At 42.0% G+C, this 17,507-nt stretch overlaps 1 protein-coding gene across 1 annotated transcript; it reads left to right on the top strand.

Annotated features, from left to right (window-relative positions):
- The first annotated feature begins 282 nt into the window (after window positions 1-282).
- Window positions 283-9,169, top strand: LOC147456892 (uncharacterized). The gene is made up of 2 exons (XM_086513250.1): window positions 283-448; window positions 8,457-9,169. The coding sequence occupies exons 1-2, from the start codon at window positions 283-285 to the stop codon at window positions 9,167-9,169; spliced, it is 879 nt and encodes a 292-aa protein (XP_086369376.1).
- Window positions 9,170-17,507: the final 8,338 nt, after the last annotated feature.

Raw genomic sequence — 17,507 nt, 5'->3', positions numbered from 1 at the left:
CAAATCCTATTTTTTTGAAAAGCATTCAAAGTTTAAAGCACGAAATTTTCTTTTCTTAATATACAAAGTAATTTAAATAAACTTAATATGCATTTAAAGGTTTGAGCACTCACATTCGTCCTATTTGAGCAATGAAAGTTGTTGTAAAAGTCCTGGAACTTGCAAAAACGCACACACAAACACAAAGTTAAACCCTAAACCCTAAATCTACAAGTAAACATGAAAACAATCTTACCTTAGTGCTATGCGCTAACCCACAAGCAAGATTAGCACCTCCGACGCATGTATCGCAACAGATCTGTGAGAGATGGGGAAGAGGAGAGCTTGAGAAAATGTGCAAGAACTAAGAGAAATACGCGGAGAATGCCCGACACGGTTTCGATTTTTGCAGGTGCCGTCGGTACAGCTATCAGGATAGTTGTCGGTACAGCCATCGGAAGAGGCATCGGTATGCGCATTAGCGCTGTCGTCGGAATACATGCCAGGAGAGGCGTTAGAAATTTGAAAATCAAATTTTAAAAAACCTTAGCTTCCTCCATAAATACACACACATATACCGGCACCCACCAGTGACACCGGTAATGTGGCTCCAGAATTCAAGTGACCTCTTGTAGTGTTGTTAGGGATTGATTGTCCAAGTGTACTACATCCCTCCAAACTTGTTTTTCAGAGGATTAATATTATTATTTTCTTAGTTGAGGTTCTATCAAGTCTAATTTACCCCTTCACTATTTAGCAAAGTTTATTCTTATTTTATTGCTCCAATCTTCTCTATTGTTAGAGAATGATAAGTAAGCAACTAAAAAATCTATCACCTTTTTTCATAAGTTTACATGACCAATCAATCGTCTTTGTTTCAATACAGTGTATCATAGGTAGGCCTTGTGATTTTATCACTTGTTGTTTGAAAATGAAAATGTTTGATTGGTGAGTGCACTGCAACATTCAAGAAAGAGTCATGAGTGGTGGTGGTGGGTTGTTGAAAAATGTGACGGATCCAATGTGTATGAGTGGACTAAAAATATGAAACTATTTATTGTATTGGTGAATGGGATTGGGTGATACTCTCAATCTATAAATTTAACTTATTATATCGATAACTAAGTGAAGCCCTTCACACGTGTCAAACTCTGCATATGTTTCCCCTCCAATCCAAAAAATTCCCCTAGGGCCTCCACTCCAAAAAAAACAAAGGAATTGCTCTTTCCATGCAGTCGCCCGCTTCCCTGACCTCCAGCTCCGCGTGAGTTATGAGCCCAATATACAAATTCTCCAACTCTCACCTTTTTACCTCTGTCTCTCGGCTATATTTAGTGGTGCCACATAGTTAAATTGTTTGTGTGTATGTGTGTGTGTGTGTGTGTGTGTGTGTGTGTGTGAAGAGAGAGAGAGAGAGAGAGAGAGAGAGAGAGAGAGAGAGATAGAGAGAGAGAGCATCCTTCCTCTTGCTCGAAGGTGATATACTACACTCGATTTTCCTTCTCCTCCACTTAAAATGATGCACTAACGATGCTTTTGTTTATTGTAGGTCTCCTTGCTGTGTGAGGTGATCCTTGCTCACTGAGGTGCAAGGCTCTACAGGTCAGCGCCAACAAGCAGTCAAGAGCAAGGTGAGAGAGAAATATCTGGATTTTCAAGGCGAGATGCAACAATGTAAGATATTTGCTATTGCGAGCGCAACTGTGGCTGCAGGGGAAGTGTCCCCCACCCACTTCAAAAGTTTCACCACCACTGTTGGAGGTACATTGTGCTGGTGGAGCTTATCAGAGCAGGTATAGTGGTATGATTTTAGACCTCAACTGAGATGGAGCAGATCCACGGTGTTACTCAGCAAGTCAATGCAATCCTAAAGTGCCTCTTTGTATGTGTGTGGGGCAGATCGAGGAAGTGGAATTCTCGAGAGATGCCACGCAAGCTGATATGAAGAGGATGTGAAGCTTAACGGAAATGAGGAGATTGTGGCTATCTCTCGATTGAGCAGCGATGAGGGTTGAGCTAATGAAGAGAAAAGAATCTAAGAGCACAATTGTGGTAGTTTTGCAAGCGGTGAAAGGACCTGCGATTGCACCCCTGAGAACCCATTGTATTTACTTTGTAATTGTTTCATTATTTTAACTTTAAATATGCCACTACTTGCTCGCTCTCTCTCTCTCTCTCTCTCTCTCTCTCTCTCTCTGACCCACACAGCTACAGATGGTCTCTATGTGCAACAACTAGCAAATATTTAGGACTCTCTCTCTCCTTCCCTCCCTCTCTCTCTCTTCCTCCTCCTCCTCCTCTTTTTCATCTTATGCATCAGAAAAGATGTCATATTAAGTGGCCATAGCTAGTATACACGTTGATTGCGGAGCCTTGAAAACAACAGCTAGTAGTGGTTGCACATCGGGGCTTGTGATTGCCTTCTTGATAGACATATCATAGTTTATTACCATGCAAGACAAGGGGGAAATGAGACAGGCTGTCTGTGAGAGCCCATGGTGATGAGAGAGAGATGGTTTACGTTTGTGTTGCAAAGGCATGATGGTCTCAAGTGGCGATGGCCAGTAGGATGAGTGCTCCTCAAAGAATCCACCATTAGCCAACCATCCTTGTATCTCCCTGTTACCTTCTTGAAAAAGGTGTTGCCGTAGGGCAAGTCGTCAAAGGCAAATATGGGGTGGAAGGCCTTGCATTCTTGACCTATTGTGCAGATGAGGATCCATGAGCACTGCCAATTGACTTGCCCGACCATTCAGATCGGGTTAGCTGCCTTAGAACCAAAGATCTTCCCTACCCAATACTTTCTAGCTTGGCTAGTTATTCCATTGGCTTGAGTGAGCAACATAGAGCGAGATTTCAGTTCAGGTCCCACTAGGTATGCTTAAAATGAGAGCATTTTTAGGAGGAAAACTATGCATGCACAGGCTATCCCTCTGCCAAGTATGATGGCAACATCTCAAAGGCTGCTTAGCACACGAGGTAGGGATGAGAGATTCAAAGTCAACCTAGTCCTCTGTTCTCAAAGTGGAGGGAAAGGGTTCGACATCTCTCACCCCCTCTTTCAGCAGGTACAATTGACACACCAATTTCCTTGTTACATCATATATTCCCTCTATGCTTGGTGAGAGAAGCGCAAAAGCATGCAGCTTTGTCCTATGCAGAAGCGGGGCCTGACTCTATAGAAGACTCTATGAGGGCAACCTTGCACACAATGATTGGAATAAAAATTTCGTGTGCTCGCCTTGTGCTCAATTTTGAGTGGTTTTTTTTTGGCCAAGCCATGTTCGCTCTTTGTTATGTGTAATGGGTTGATTTTTTAATTTTTGTATTGTATTGTTGCCACTATTTTATTCTAGATGAAGCATATCAACAATATTCGAGGCTTTTTTTTGCTATGGGTTATTCCCCCTTCTGCTATGTATGTGTAGTGGCAATCTTTGAACCATTTTTCATGGATAAATGATGCTTGTTCATGCAAATGGAGCACAACTGGAATTTGAGAGAAACGAAATCAATTGGAGCTAGTAACGTAGCGCATTCAAATGCTTTTCTTGTAATGTGTGCCTAGTGGAAAGTTTTAGCTCATTTATTGAAATAGTTTTGCTAAAATGTATAAGACAATTTAAATACTGTATAAAATTAGTATCTTTGGAGGACTTTTCTTCGAGGAAACCATGTCCTTTACTTGGGCCGCCCCTCCTCGCCTACACAAACCTTTAAGATGTTGTACTCTTAAGACTTTAAATAAAGACATTGATGTTATTTAATATTCAATAATGTTTTCTTGGTGACTTTTCTTTAATGCCTTGTGCAATTGAGGAGGTCTTACCCTCCAAAACCATGTCCTTTACTTGGTAGTTTAGCCGCCCCTTCTCGAGTTTTTAACCCTTTAAGATACTTGATTATTTTTAGATGTTCTTGAAACACTATTACTGTATGTTGTTCTAGTAATGATTCCTTTCAATCCTGTCATGTTGCAATGAACGCAAGATGGTTTGAAGTTGCTTCAGTATCTCTCTCTCTCTCTCTCTCTCTCTCTCTCTCTCTCTCTCTCTCTCTCTCTCTCTCTCTCTCTCTCCACCAATCAACAATTTTAGGTATGTTTAGTAATAAAACACTTTCACTTTGCACATGTTGGTTAGCTTGGTGTGAGACCATGATCTATGGCTCTTAGTTCAAATAGATGAACATGAGCATCTTCTCTAAAATCTTGTGAAAACTATACGAGTTTCTTCAAGGCAAGCTTTAAATCTAGCCACCATTTTGCAAATGATTTAGCGACTTAAAAGTAAGATTTTATTTGAAGCATTCTAAATTTTATGATATGACCAATCTAACTATCAATTGTAGGCAGGCTTCTTAATTTTGTCACTTTTTTTTCCTCTTGTTTATCTCTCTGCATTTTGTCTGTAGATCTGATTGTTCTCTCTTTTACAATGTGTATTGTTCGTCACTATTAGGTGTCTTTACTCTCTTTGGCAATACTCACAAAAGAGATAAGTTATGTTCTAAAAAAGAATTATATAGTCTGTCATGCTAGAGTCTAGCCAATACATGGATCCCGTTGTAAGGTTTCTGATCCCAACCAAAAAGAGCACCCTTGTACCATGAAATGATCATAATGAAAAAAAGTTATTATTTTTAGCAGTTTTCCGAATTCTGTCAGTGCCATGATGTTTAAAATATCATAAAGCTTCGAAATGTGAATTAAAATAATTTTTGTGAAAATTTTCCAAATATAGTAAGTTTTTGGTCACCCGACCCGTTTAGTTTTGACCGTCTCGAAAATCTACACCCATACCCCGAATTTGAAAAAAATGCATTTTCGGACCCCGAGGGGGTTGCTAAATATGGCAGGTACTCAAACCCGTACGTCTTAGTTAAAGCTTAGTATAGCAATTTACGGCGTCAAAATCTGTCTCGTATCGCCCGTTTTAGCCTAAAATCAAATTTTCTAAAAATTGTCCGGAGGCACCGGGGGCCTGAGGCTGTGTGGGAATAGGTCCCAGCCCACTCCAGACCTGCTTTAGCAGCTAGGGGGCGCCCTCTTGCTTTGTGGGAGTCTTGGGGAAGCTGCCAAGCCTGCAACTCAGTGTGAGAGTCAGTTTACTGAGCCAACTGGACACTTGGTGGGTAGGCAACTGGACTTGCCATGCAAGGACTGAGTGCTCACCCTAGCAACTGAGATCGATTTTCAGCCTGTAGGATCCTATTTAAAGGCCTACACACACACACACACACACGGAGATATATGCTCACACACACAGTGCACACACACACACACACACGGAGATATATGCTCACACACACAGTGCACACACACACACCTACACACACTCTAGGAAGGTGCTGCCGGAACACACACCTTTTGAAGGAGAAGCAAGGAGGGAGGTGCTGTCGAATTCTCGCCTCAAGAAGCTCGATTAGATCAGAGAATCAAAAGGATTATCAGCCCTTAATCACGGTAACCACGGTTTAATTAATGCCATCTGTAAATTATTTTCATTACCATCTAAATTCCTCGTCCATTATGCTTATTCCTAGTCGTAATTCTCTATAATTACTCTCTAAATTCTCATTAACCATATTCTATTATGTAATCATCATCCCATAGCTGAATGATCAGCCATTCATCACTCTCAATTAATGATTAGAGAATAATTACCAGAATTTTCTCTCTCTAGGCAGTATAGTAATTAATCGGTAAGCTAGTAATTGTGTAGATTGATGAGAACCACTCTTTCTATCACGCATTAATATTGTAGCTGATTTAGATTCATCTCTGTTATGCATTAAGATATAATTAAGGTAAGATTAATCTATCATTAAGTCTCTAAGAGATGGTTTTTCTCACACCTATGCATGCGGTGACTCTGCATCCTCTAATTGCTAGGAAAGAGATTAATCATACTTGATTCATCTCTTTGATAATTCCATTAGTGAAATCCTATTATTCTTAATCATGCAAGCTGACGAGTAATTATCTTTAGAGCCGGTTCCCATAGGATTATGTGCCATCCTTAATGATTGCTTTATGAAAAATCTAGATCTATCATATAGGAGGGATTAATTAATGTCACTAATCTACCCATTGGACTGTTATGATGCTTGCGAACCTTAGCTCTTTCTCCAAGATAATCATTTAAAGTAGTGAGAAATGGCCCCGGTTAAAAGGACTCGCTTCGGTGGTGCCCACAATCGCGAGGCAAGAACGAGCAATGTCAACGGGAAGGGGAAGGCTCCCATGGAGGAACAAATACCGGCCATCTCACGGGCCATCGATGAAGAAGGGGAAGAGGTAGATCATGTTTTTATTCAAGTTGTTTAAACTAACATTGCATACGCTAGTTAGGAATGCTCATATCCCCAAACATGTTGGAGAAATCCGACGAAAACCTCAGCATTGAAAGCATTGTACATTAAGTTCTAAAGTAGGAAGGAAATGATTGATGGGAATGCTGTTTGCAATAGGAAAGAATGTCTGCTAGGGAAAATTTAGCTCGGCATGTTCATTCTATTTCCAATGTTGAATTAGTCATGAACCCCCTACTGATCACAGGGGGCAGAGTTCCTGGTTAAGGGCTCTTGAATCCACGTCTGCTGGTTAAGCGGTGGATACCCACGACTACTGGTTAAGCTGTGGGAACCCATGTCTGTTGGTTAAGCGGTGGGAATGTCCATGTCGTGCTTTCTATGCGGTGGACATACCTAGTTGTATGGGCAGCTAGGCGACAACGGGAGGAGTGAACTTTCGCTGGAGGGGGGATGTTGTACCTCCAGAACATTGGAACTTTTATGAATAAGTTTGAGTAGAATTTTTACTAGAATTCTGTCTTGGTGTTGTTTGCAATACTGGTTGAAGGGCTGTTTTAACGAACCATGTGATTTGGAATTAAAGAAGGAATATCTATGTTGAACAACCTTCGTGGTAGTAATTAGCTAGGTCACACGAGGAAGTGTGAGTGTGGGGGTGGAAAGTGGGGGCTTGGCTCGGGTTGCCAATGCCTACGAGATGGGTGGTCCCGATTGGTCGGGAACTCTCTGTCCCCATAGTGCTTACTCGATATTGGTATTACTCATTGCCCCTAGAGCGGCGAATCCTCGAGAGTACGTGCCTCTGAAACATGGGGAAAAAGGCACTCGGGGTTTCTCTCCTCTTGGAAGGTGGGTCTTAGGATCGCTAGATAGTTAAGTACGCTTCCCCTGCGAGGTGGAGCTAGATCACATTGCTAGTAGGCTCGAACTCAAATCACTTTGTGATGAGCGATCGTCCGCTAGTTGAACCCTGAACCATTTTGTTTGCTTCCGCTATAGATCTAGTGGCCTCCAGGTTTACCATCAGATCCGTTGTTTGATACGACGGGGTGGGGACCTCACACCCATGCACCACCAAGCATGGGATCCATCTATGGCTAGAAAGTGAGGCACCCTACACAAAGACCAATTGAAGCTTCCTACAAAGGGAGCCACCTATCCTGTAAACCATGGCAAACATGGAAGTCGCGGAAATGAAGAGACCGGGGAGACAAGGGATGCCACCACATCGGGTGGTCTATCGCCCCACTCAAGTATGTCCAAACTCACCAAGAGGAGCATCAAGAAGGTGCAAAAAGTGAGCCGCTTGAGAAGAGTATCAACAAAAAACAGACTTTGAATGGGGATGCCGACATTAAAGGAAAACTGCCACCTTACCCACCATGCCCACCAAGTTAAAACCTCTAGTTGATGAGAACAGCCTCCCAAGTAGGGAGCCAAGCCACAAACATGCAAGCACCCCTTGCTGCTTGAACCTTCCCCGCCCTCTCTCCACCCAACCCTAGCATCAACGCATTAAGATGTAGTCTTTATAATGGGAGGCCTTGTGATTTTATCACTTGTTTTTTTAACATTCCTCCCCGAGGATTTTCTTTTTCTCCCCTATATATTTCTTTCTCTTTCCACAGTTTTTTCCCTCTCACACTATCTCTCCCCCCCCCTTCTTCTCACTCTCATACTACCTCTTTCTCTCTCCTACTCTCTCTCTCTTCTACTATTCAACAAGGACCCTCTCTCTTTCTCTCTTCTACTCTCAACAAGGTCTCTCTCTCTCTCTCTCTCTCTCTCTCCTAGTCTCTATAACCCCCCCCCCCCCTCCCCGACTCTCTCTTTAATGGATCTCCCCATTAGCGATGTGACTAGTGGGAATGTGGTAGATACACACAAACACAGACACACATATGTATATATATGCATGCATGTATGTGTATATGTGTGTGTGTATGTATACACACACACACACAGATAATATGCATCTTTGGTCCCATACCTCATATTTGACCTATATATAGAGAGAGAAATACATCACATGTATCTTTGGTCCCATAGCTCATATTTGACCTTCAAGAGCGATAATAAAGTCTCTCTCTCTCTCTCTCTCTCTCTCTCTCTCTTTCTTTTGATGAAGTTGTTTCTTGATGAAGTTGGGTAATGAGCTGCAGGTGGGAGTGCTGTTGCAGCAGGTGGAGCAATGGCGATGCTGGGTGCTGCTCTGGCTCCGTTTACATTCGGCATCACCTTACCGTTGGTGGCGGCGGGAGCGGCGCTGGGGGCTGCAGGCGGTCTCACCACCGCGGGTGGACATCTGACGCAGAAGCTCGTATCCAAGGCGCGCCTGGATGAGTTGCGTCACCATTCCCATATTTTTTGCGAAAGGACCCTGAAAATGCAGTATGCCTTGGACGAGCTACTGGGTCTTCTGCAGAAACTGCAACAGGTGATGCACCCGAGGGGTATAAAGCTTATCTCAGACGTGCTCCCTATGCAGCAGCAGCGCCGGCAGCAGCTTGACGTGAACCGAATACACAGCGTCTTGAAGAGGCTTCTCCAGAGCGGAAAGTTCAAGAAGCACTTTGAGCTGGATGGTCCCCCCAGGTTACTGAGTGACGGTGAGCTGCGGAAGTGGGTGCAGAAGCAAGGCCTGTCCGTGCTTTCTTGTGTTATGGCGACGAGTAGCCTCGTAGGGAAGGTTATCTCGGGCGAGGTCATGGCCGCTGTGCCACTTTTGAGCATCGGCAATGGCGTGTGGGACATCGTGCAAGGGGTGCAGAGCTGCCACGCTGCCAAGGTGGTCCGCGAAAATCTTCAGCACATGCAGGATGTTTTTTGTCTCATGGACGAAGCTGTGCATCTGCTACTCTCGCCCCCTTCATGAATATAATAATATAGGCTCTCTTGTACCATCCTCATCCCCTGCACGCTGATATTGACGTAGTGATCGACCCCGTCTTTTAAATCTATCTCGTACGAGCCTTCTAATGAGCCTCGATCGTAAATTGTTTTTTGCCAAAGAGTTTTTGATGGGAGTTGCTCCTCGGCTCAAAACAATGCCGATATATATTCATATGAAAGTAAAATGCTCTAAATGTGCTCGGAATCCTCAGTAATCGAAAATAGAAATTTCCATTAACTTGAAAATTTACGGGTAAATTTACTACATTAAATATCTTTGAATTTTTTTAGGTTTTGTAGACTTTCTTGCCTTCAAATTTGAAATTAATTATAGGGAACTCTCTGAATTTATAAAACACACAAAAGAAAAGTATGTGCTAAATTCATGGGTAGTAAGAAAAGGCACTCCAAATAAAGGTATTTCTTTAGTGCAAGAGCTAAGTTTCTATTGTTTCAGCTTTGCAGGTTTACCTTTTCCCAAACAATATGCAAGTCAGGTCAAATCACAATTGAAAGGCACACACTCCCGCATTTTTTTTATTTATGTGGTATTAAAAGTCTTTGTATTAAAAGTCTTTATAGCTTCTTTTGCTTTTGCGTGTCTGTCTAGCCGCACGGTCTCGCTTCACATTCTATGAAATGATCCCATGAGATGGCTCCCTTGCCTCCGTAATGTTGGACATAGCTTGCAAAAACAAGTGTGTTCCAAGGGATACTATCCTAGCTAGATGGTGAACTTGCCCATTAAGCACTTATGCTTATGAAAGTAGCCAAACATGAACCCATTTAATTTCTCACCAATCCGCAGTACATACCTTCAAAAGTCTACTTGCGACTCTCCATTCACCAGAAAAAAATTTTGAGGGACAGTTTCTTCGATAGGCTTCCATAAACCGTAATATTTGATGTAGTTCGATGTAGTTTGGTGGCCGGATATAATCCAAATAAAAAGGGTAGTCTCTCAAACCAAACCAAATAAGCCATAGATTTGAACATGTGTACTAAAGTTTCTCCACTTTTATCATAAAGCATAAATTTATGAATTGAACCACCCTTGTTTCCGAACTCTTGTAAAGATTTTCACCATCATTTTATGGTAAGAGGTATATTACTTCTAGAAAAAAAATCTTAATAAACCTGCTTGACATATATATTGCACAACATGGTTCATGTCGACCATGAGAAGCAAAATATGGGTGGTGGGTTACCTTCACTTTTTCATTCTATCAAAGATATTTCACATGTGAAACTAAAGATATTCTCCCTATAATGTGGAAATGGTTGGTGTCCATGGACATTATCTATCGAACAAATTAAGTGAAGAATTTTCTTGTTTTTTTCAAAAAGAGAAAATAAATTAAAAACACTTATCCACATTTTTATATTTTAATATTATATGTACGTACATACATACATCTATCTATCTATCTATATATATATATATATATATTTATATTTATATTTATATTTATATATATATATATATATCTATATATATCTATATATATATATATATATATATATATATATATATTACTCCCAAAAGGAATTGATGAGGGACTTGCACAAGCAGTGGAGCATCTGGTTTAATTTGATACAATGCACAAAAATGAACACTAACGTATGAACAACTGTGTTTTTCCTTAACAGGATGAAGCTAAAATTCATACAAGTGATGCATGACTATCATCAGCTCGTGTCGTGAGATGTTTTTGGTTAGCTTCTATAATGAGCAAAACTCTTGTTTTGTGTTGCTAAAACATGCTACTCTCAAAGGATGAATGTCATTATTTACTTGTCAACATGGCGGTATGGGATTTGTCGATCAACACAACATGATCAAATCCCGTCGTAACCCTAATCCGGGTATCAAAAAAGACGTTGCTTAGTTGTTTACTAGTAAAAGTGGGCTGTTTTGCTATATTAAATGATTTTTCATCTCAAAGAATCGATTAAGTGCTTCCTTGTCTCATGCTATTTTTTATTTCCAAAGAGGAGGAAAGGCCTTAATACATATGAAATTAGTGCAACATGAATATATGAGGCTATGTAAAAGAGACTATAAAAAATGTTAGTGTACTGAGCAGTAGAAGGAGAGTAGAAGAAATAGTAGAGAACACTTTGGAGGGGACATTGAAGGGGAGGACAAAAAAGCCAGGAAAAATATGACTTTAGAGAAGATAATTTAACATCATTATTTGCACGCCTTGGTGTATACACATATCTTCTCCAATGATACTATAGCTATACTACACCGAGATTATCCACCTACTAGAGTGATGTTACACTTATCTACTCACCTCACTCACTAGCGATTTATATTAGACCGTTGTACTAGTTTCCCTTTTTATGTTGTATTTTTTCTTATGTTTTGTAGACCTTTTATCTTGAGTTTGTGAAGGAAGAAGAAGTACAATCTTTTGCCTCCATCTTTTTGTGTGTGTGTGTGTGTGTGTGTATTTGTGTGTATGTATGCTTACAAGAGCTCAAAGCTCTCTCCTTCTCTATCTCTTGACATGGTTCAGACCCTGGTTATGTCTAAGGATCTTGGAGAAACAAGAAGGAGCATTCTACGAAGCGGCTTTGGTATTCCCGGGAGACCTCAGGAGGTTCATTATGTGTAAAACTACCATATCACGTGCGTTCAAAACATGTTTGTAAAACCCCTTATCTGTGAATTTTGTTACAAATACAATGTACCCTTTTCTTTTAAAATCTGTAAGTGTTTTTCAAATTTGAAAAAACAATGCCCTTATTTATATATATTTTTGTAAATTTCAAGAACTTTAAATACCCTTCTATTGAGCTCACGTGATAGGTAACATTTTTATTAGGTGACCTCCCCTTGAGGGAGCCATAGTCAACGATCTTCGATTGAGGTGATTTCTTTTGGAGAGCGTGTATATCACGGTTTCATACAATCCTTTGGACCAAAAGTGTGTGACCAAATTTCCATTCTAGACGCGTTTTGACCCCCGTTTTGGAGTTAGAGTGCGTCCTCATGAAGAAACGCTAAGCTTCGAGATTCTGCAAATCTGTATATCGTGGTGCAGAGAGCTTTAATTTGGATTTAGTGTGCACATATACTATTTAGTAGAGTGAAACACGTGTATGCACGTAGATTGTGGTTATGGATGGTTACCGACTATTTTTAGCAGGCTCCTTAAAGACTGTGTAAAGGGTTAGAAATATGTCATCCAACAATGATGGGCTTAACCAGATTGTTAGTGAGAAGAACAACTTCCATGTTTGGAAGTTCAGAATGACCAATTTCCTTAAGGGCAAAGGTTATTGGGACTACATTGATGGAGAGCATGAGATAGAATTCCAAGAAGGTAAAATTGAAAAGTGGTGATTTTGTGCATTTTACACATCCACTGTCAAAGGAAGGTGAGAGTGCTGCGCAAATTAATACATTTAAAGATTGGGACCAGAGAGTTTTCAAAATTTCTTAGTTATGGTTGAAAAACATACTAGGAAACATGTAAAGTGCTTAAGGCCTAGGTTAGATGGAAGGGGGGAATACTTCTCCAATGAATTCAATGGTTTTCTGAAAAAGCATGGAATTCAGAGGCAATTTTCATGCAGATATACTCCGCAGCAAAATGGTGTTGTTGAGCGGAAGAGCATGCACATTGTGGAAGTGGCTAGAGCTTTGATGAATGAGAAGAACATGCCTTATTGTTATTGGGCTGAGGCTGTTGCTACAAGTGTATACATTATGAACAGGACCCCGACTACTATAGTACATGATATGACACCTGAAGAAAAGTTCAAAGGTGAAAAACCAAATGTATCGGATTTTAGAGTGTTCAGATGTATTGATTATGTGCATGTGCTAGAAGAGCTAGAAGTAAGAAGGAAAATGCGTGATCGCGGTTGGCTATTCCCTTGAGGAAAAAGGGTATAAATCTTAAAATCCTGTCACGAGTAAAGTGAGGGTGAGCAAGGATGCCGTTTTTTATCAAATGGCAAGCTGGTATGATAATGTAAAAAGATGATTTGGGGACTAATGTAAGAGAGAATGTGGATGCAAAAAATACAAGTGCGTAGTCAAAAGTTTTGAGTGGGCCGCAAGAGTCTTCTAGTGCAAGTCATGGTGAGAATCCATGGAGTGGTAGGTTATGTGAAAGAGTGAGTCCTGCAAACTCTTCAAATATAGCAAGGAAAGGAAAGAAACAAGTTGATGATGTCCCTAACACTACAAGAGGTTGTGTGCTCTTGTGACGCTGTTAGCGACGAAAATACACTGGGTTTTTATAACCCCCGGCGTCGCTAAAACCGTCGCTAACAGTGTCGCTACGAGAGCGTCGCTATAAGCGTCGCTATAGGCGTCGCTATATGCGTCGCTATATAGCGACGCTCATAGCGACGCCTATAGCGACGCTCTCACAGATGAGTATAGCGACGCATATAGCGACGCTACAGAGCCATAAATAGCGACGCTTATAGCGACGCCTGAGAGAATATTTTTTTGGTGGCAGGGCATTGAAAAAGTGCAAAAGTAGATAATAGACCCAAAATAGTCACCCACAAGACGCATTGTTTGCAAAATTGACAATTGTACACATCATAGGCAAACTGAATTGATTGGCAAATGTAATAATGACAATTGTGCAACATCATAGGCATAAAGAATTGATTGGCAAAAGGAATTGCGGTGACAAATGTAATAATATACATGGTTCAAAAAGACGTATAAAATCCGTCTCATGATACATAAGCTACGAGAAACCCTAAACTAATGCTATCTAGCTACGGCTAAACTGACGTCGTCTAATCAGACGTCTCATCGCGTCCAAGCGGCGTATCTGTCGGATTCTGCAAAAAAAGACAATAAGACAGTTTTCAGTAAATATAAACATATAACGACATTTATCAAACAATACAAAAAATAAAAAAGAGTAAACCCTAATACTAACCATGCCGCCGCGAGAACTGAGAATGTCCATCAGGGCGTTTAAGCCCTTCCTGCCTGCGTACTCGCGCTCGTACGGTGTGGGATCACGTCCTGTCATCGACCACTGTCAAAACATACAAAGATTTCATTATGTTAGAACTAAAAAACTCATAAATCCTAAACTATCGAACATGCATAAAGAGCAATGTGAAAAGACTTACAAAATCGGCCTCAAATGATGCCCATCCACCGCTCCCCAAGTGGTGCGAGCTCCCTGCCTCTACTCGCGCTCTGGCTGCATCCTTTTGTTGCTTCCACTTGTCGGGATTCTCGCGCGCTGCTTTCTTCGCATTCTTCCAATCTTCTTTGGCCAGCCAATCTGGCCTATTCCACCCATTCTTGATTGCTTTTTGCACTTCGGAACGCTTGTGTTTGCAGTATTCGCGCATTCGAATCTTCATCAGGTCTTCATTGAAGCGCTGATCCCGTGTTGGAACGGGAAACTCATCATGAAGTATGCTGATGACTCTGTTTTTTAAATCACTTGGTACTTCACTCCATTTGTTTAGTATATAGTGTCTAAACAGCTGAGAGCAAAGACCACGCATGCGCGAGATCACCTTCTTGCCGTCATCATCCATGATGATGCCGCCGCTGATGTCGACGGAGTAAGGCAAGCCCTCTGGCCGGTGACGCGTGAACCTGGGTGTCCCGGCAGGGGTCTCTAGCGGCGTGTCGATGGGGGTACGGACGTCAGGTGTCTCCACCGGCGTCTGGGCGCCGAAGCGAGGAGTGTCGAGTGGGGTGGCTCCCGGCGGAGTAGGTAGAGGTGTGTAGCTTCTAGGAACAGTCAGCCGTGCAAAACCTGGCGTAGATAGCGATGATGTGGCTGGTGTGGGGGCGGGCAAAGAAGGGGAGGGTAAAGAGCCTCGTCGAACACCAGGCGGTGTGGAGGCATCGGTGGCGGAATCCCCACAACAACCGCCACCGCCACCACTAGAGCGCCGGTGTCTAGACGAGTGTGACGCTCGTCTCGTCAACGCCGAAGCTTCGGAGCGCGCCGAATGCTCCGAAAGAGAGGGAGATGCGGATGGTGTAGGAACGCGCGATGATGCGCCAGAGCGATGACGCTCCACGTACCACTGTCTCTGCTGCGGTGACAAAGAAGAAAGAAACTCCTCATCATCCATACCTGCATTAAACACACGAATATTTAAACTTAATATTGAATGAATAGAGTAGACAATGACGCAAAGACCATTAAATACAATGACGTAATGACGCATATAAATACAATGACGCAATGTATCGAGTGATAAAAGAGGCAAGTCGAAAACTCAGAATTTTCAATCAAAAGATGTGAGCGCGAGTAGAAAAGAGCGTTATACACCATGGAAGCTACTTAGAGAGCCAGAGCTTTTACAGCACGGAGCAAAATTGTTCAAATACAATATTTGTGGCTTTAAGAGATCTCTCTCTCATCCTCGCATAACTCGGCATAACTTCCTATATCTATATAGAGCTCTCCGTTTAAACACATATCCTCTGTTTCATTTTGTAGCTCCTCTGCATGCACCCCATATAGAGTAGTAGCATCTTGATGCTCGTCTGGCACCACCGCAGCGGCTTCTGATTGAGCATCTTCTCTGATCTCCTCCATTGATGTCGTTGTGATTGGTACATGGTAGCCTTCATACGTCCTTGCACTACGAGGGGCTACCTCTATGACGTACCACCAGTTTGATGTAGACTTTGTAGGATGAAATACTACCTGCCAGAGCCACATAACTTACATGAGAGCTTTCAAGCACATAACTTGTAAAAGGGGGATGTTAACTATTTATATACTTACTTGTTCACAATGCTCGGGTAGTACGAAAGTGTCTCTTAGGTCAGTCCATTTCTTAGTAGAATCCACCTCAAGAAAACCAGACTCTCCTCTACGCACAGTAGCGTTTCGACCCTCCATGATTATCTTGAACCATTGCACGTCGAACAAGTCGACAAAAAATCCTCTGTAATCGATCCTCAAAATCTCTTGCAGCGTGCCGAAGTAAGTGAGTTCCGCCACCACGGGATCTGCATCAGAGGAACGTCGTCGACTAGACTGTTCAAATTTTGCCATGATTCCACAATCTTGAGTAAAACGCTTTTTGTCGATTCGTTCCACCCTAAAATGTCGACCTTTACACCATGCTGCTGTGTATGACTTATACTACAACGAACAAAGATTATGAGTGGCCGTTCAAACGTTTATAAATAAAGTCACTTGCTAGTCGTACATTGCAAACTTACCTTGGTCGCGCAACCCCGAGAGTACTCCCACTCTTCTTCAGTCACTTCGTCACCGCATTGTTGTGCGCTTTTCAATTGGTTGTGCAACCATCTTAAGCTCATGAAGGTTGGTAGGCTCTCCAGAACCGCTGGATAGTGCATCGGTGGTCGTCTTCCCCGTCTCCACTCGATTCGTGCCCTTTGTCGCTCTTGCTTTGCATCCTCATATTGTGAAATCCACTTTTGCATCACTGGATTGTGAAGCATGCAAAATCGGTTGATTTTAGCCTCTAGATCTTCCGTCATCTTCTTCTCAACACCGAGATTGCACATGACAATCCCAGATATGCGCTCATCATCTATGGTTCGCCATAGCGTGTCCCGGGATTTATCAAATCCGTCTAGCCACTCTCCAATGTACACTAGGGACTCTGATACCAACCAACCTTCTGCCATGCTACCCTCCGGACGTGCCTTTTGACGCACATATCCCTTAAGCGTTTTCATGAAACGCTCTAAGAAGAACATCCATCTGGAATGAACTGTGCCAGCTATTTCCACCTCATCAACTATGTGAACAAGAAGATGCACCTGAATGGTTAGTATTGTAGTAGGAAAATGTTTCTCAAACATGCACACAAGCTCCGCAGCATTTAGTTTGGCGAATGGTATGGAGTCTACGTCGATCTCCTTTTGTGAGATCCATTGCACCAGCTTTGCAAGTTTGTAGATTGTGTTACGGATGTCGAGAGACAAACATCCCTCAATGGCAACCGGTAAAATAAACTGTAAAGTATGTGCAGCAATGATATTAAAGTCCACATTTTATGCAATGATATTAAAGTCCACTATGAACGTACCTGACACATTTTATGCCAATCGTGTGACTTCAAACCGGTAAGCTTTCCTTCTTTAGTAAAACACGTTCGGAGCGAGTGCATTACGCCAGTGGGGGTCCGCAAAGATCGAATGGCCTCTTTTACTTTGCGTTCTTGGGCTCCTGTGAAAATCCATGGTGCTTTAGGAAGTTTTATCGATCCATCAGACGCTGTTTGCGGCCAATATTGCTCCATACGATCCACATTTCTAAGGTCAACTCTGGCTCCCAAAGTATCTTTCTTGCCGGTCAAATGGTCCCATAGTAGAT

The sequence above is a fragment of the Adiantum capillus-veneris genome, chromosome 5 (assembly GCF_014529385.1).
Source record: "Adiantum capillus-veneris isolate H3 chromosome 5, ASM1452938v2, whole genome shotgun sequence".
NCBI classification, from domain to species: Eukaryota; Viridiplantae; Streptophyta; class Polypodiopsida; order Polypodiales; family Pteridaceae; genus Adiantum; species Adiantum capillus-veneris.
The sequence above is the reverse complement of the archived record's forward strand: the minus strand, read 5'-3'. Positions and strand labels throughout refer to the sequence as shown.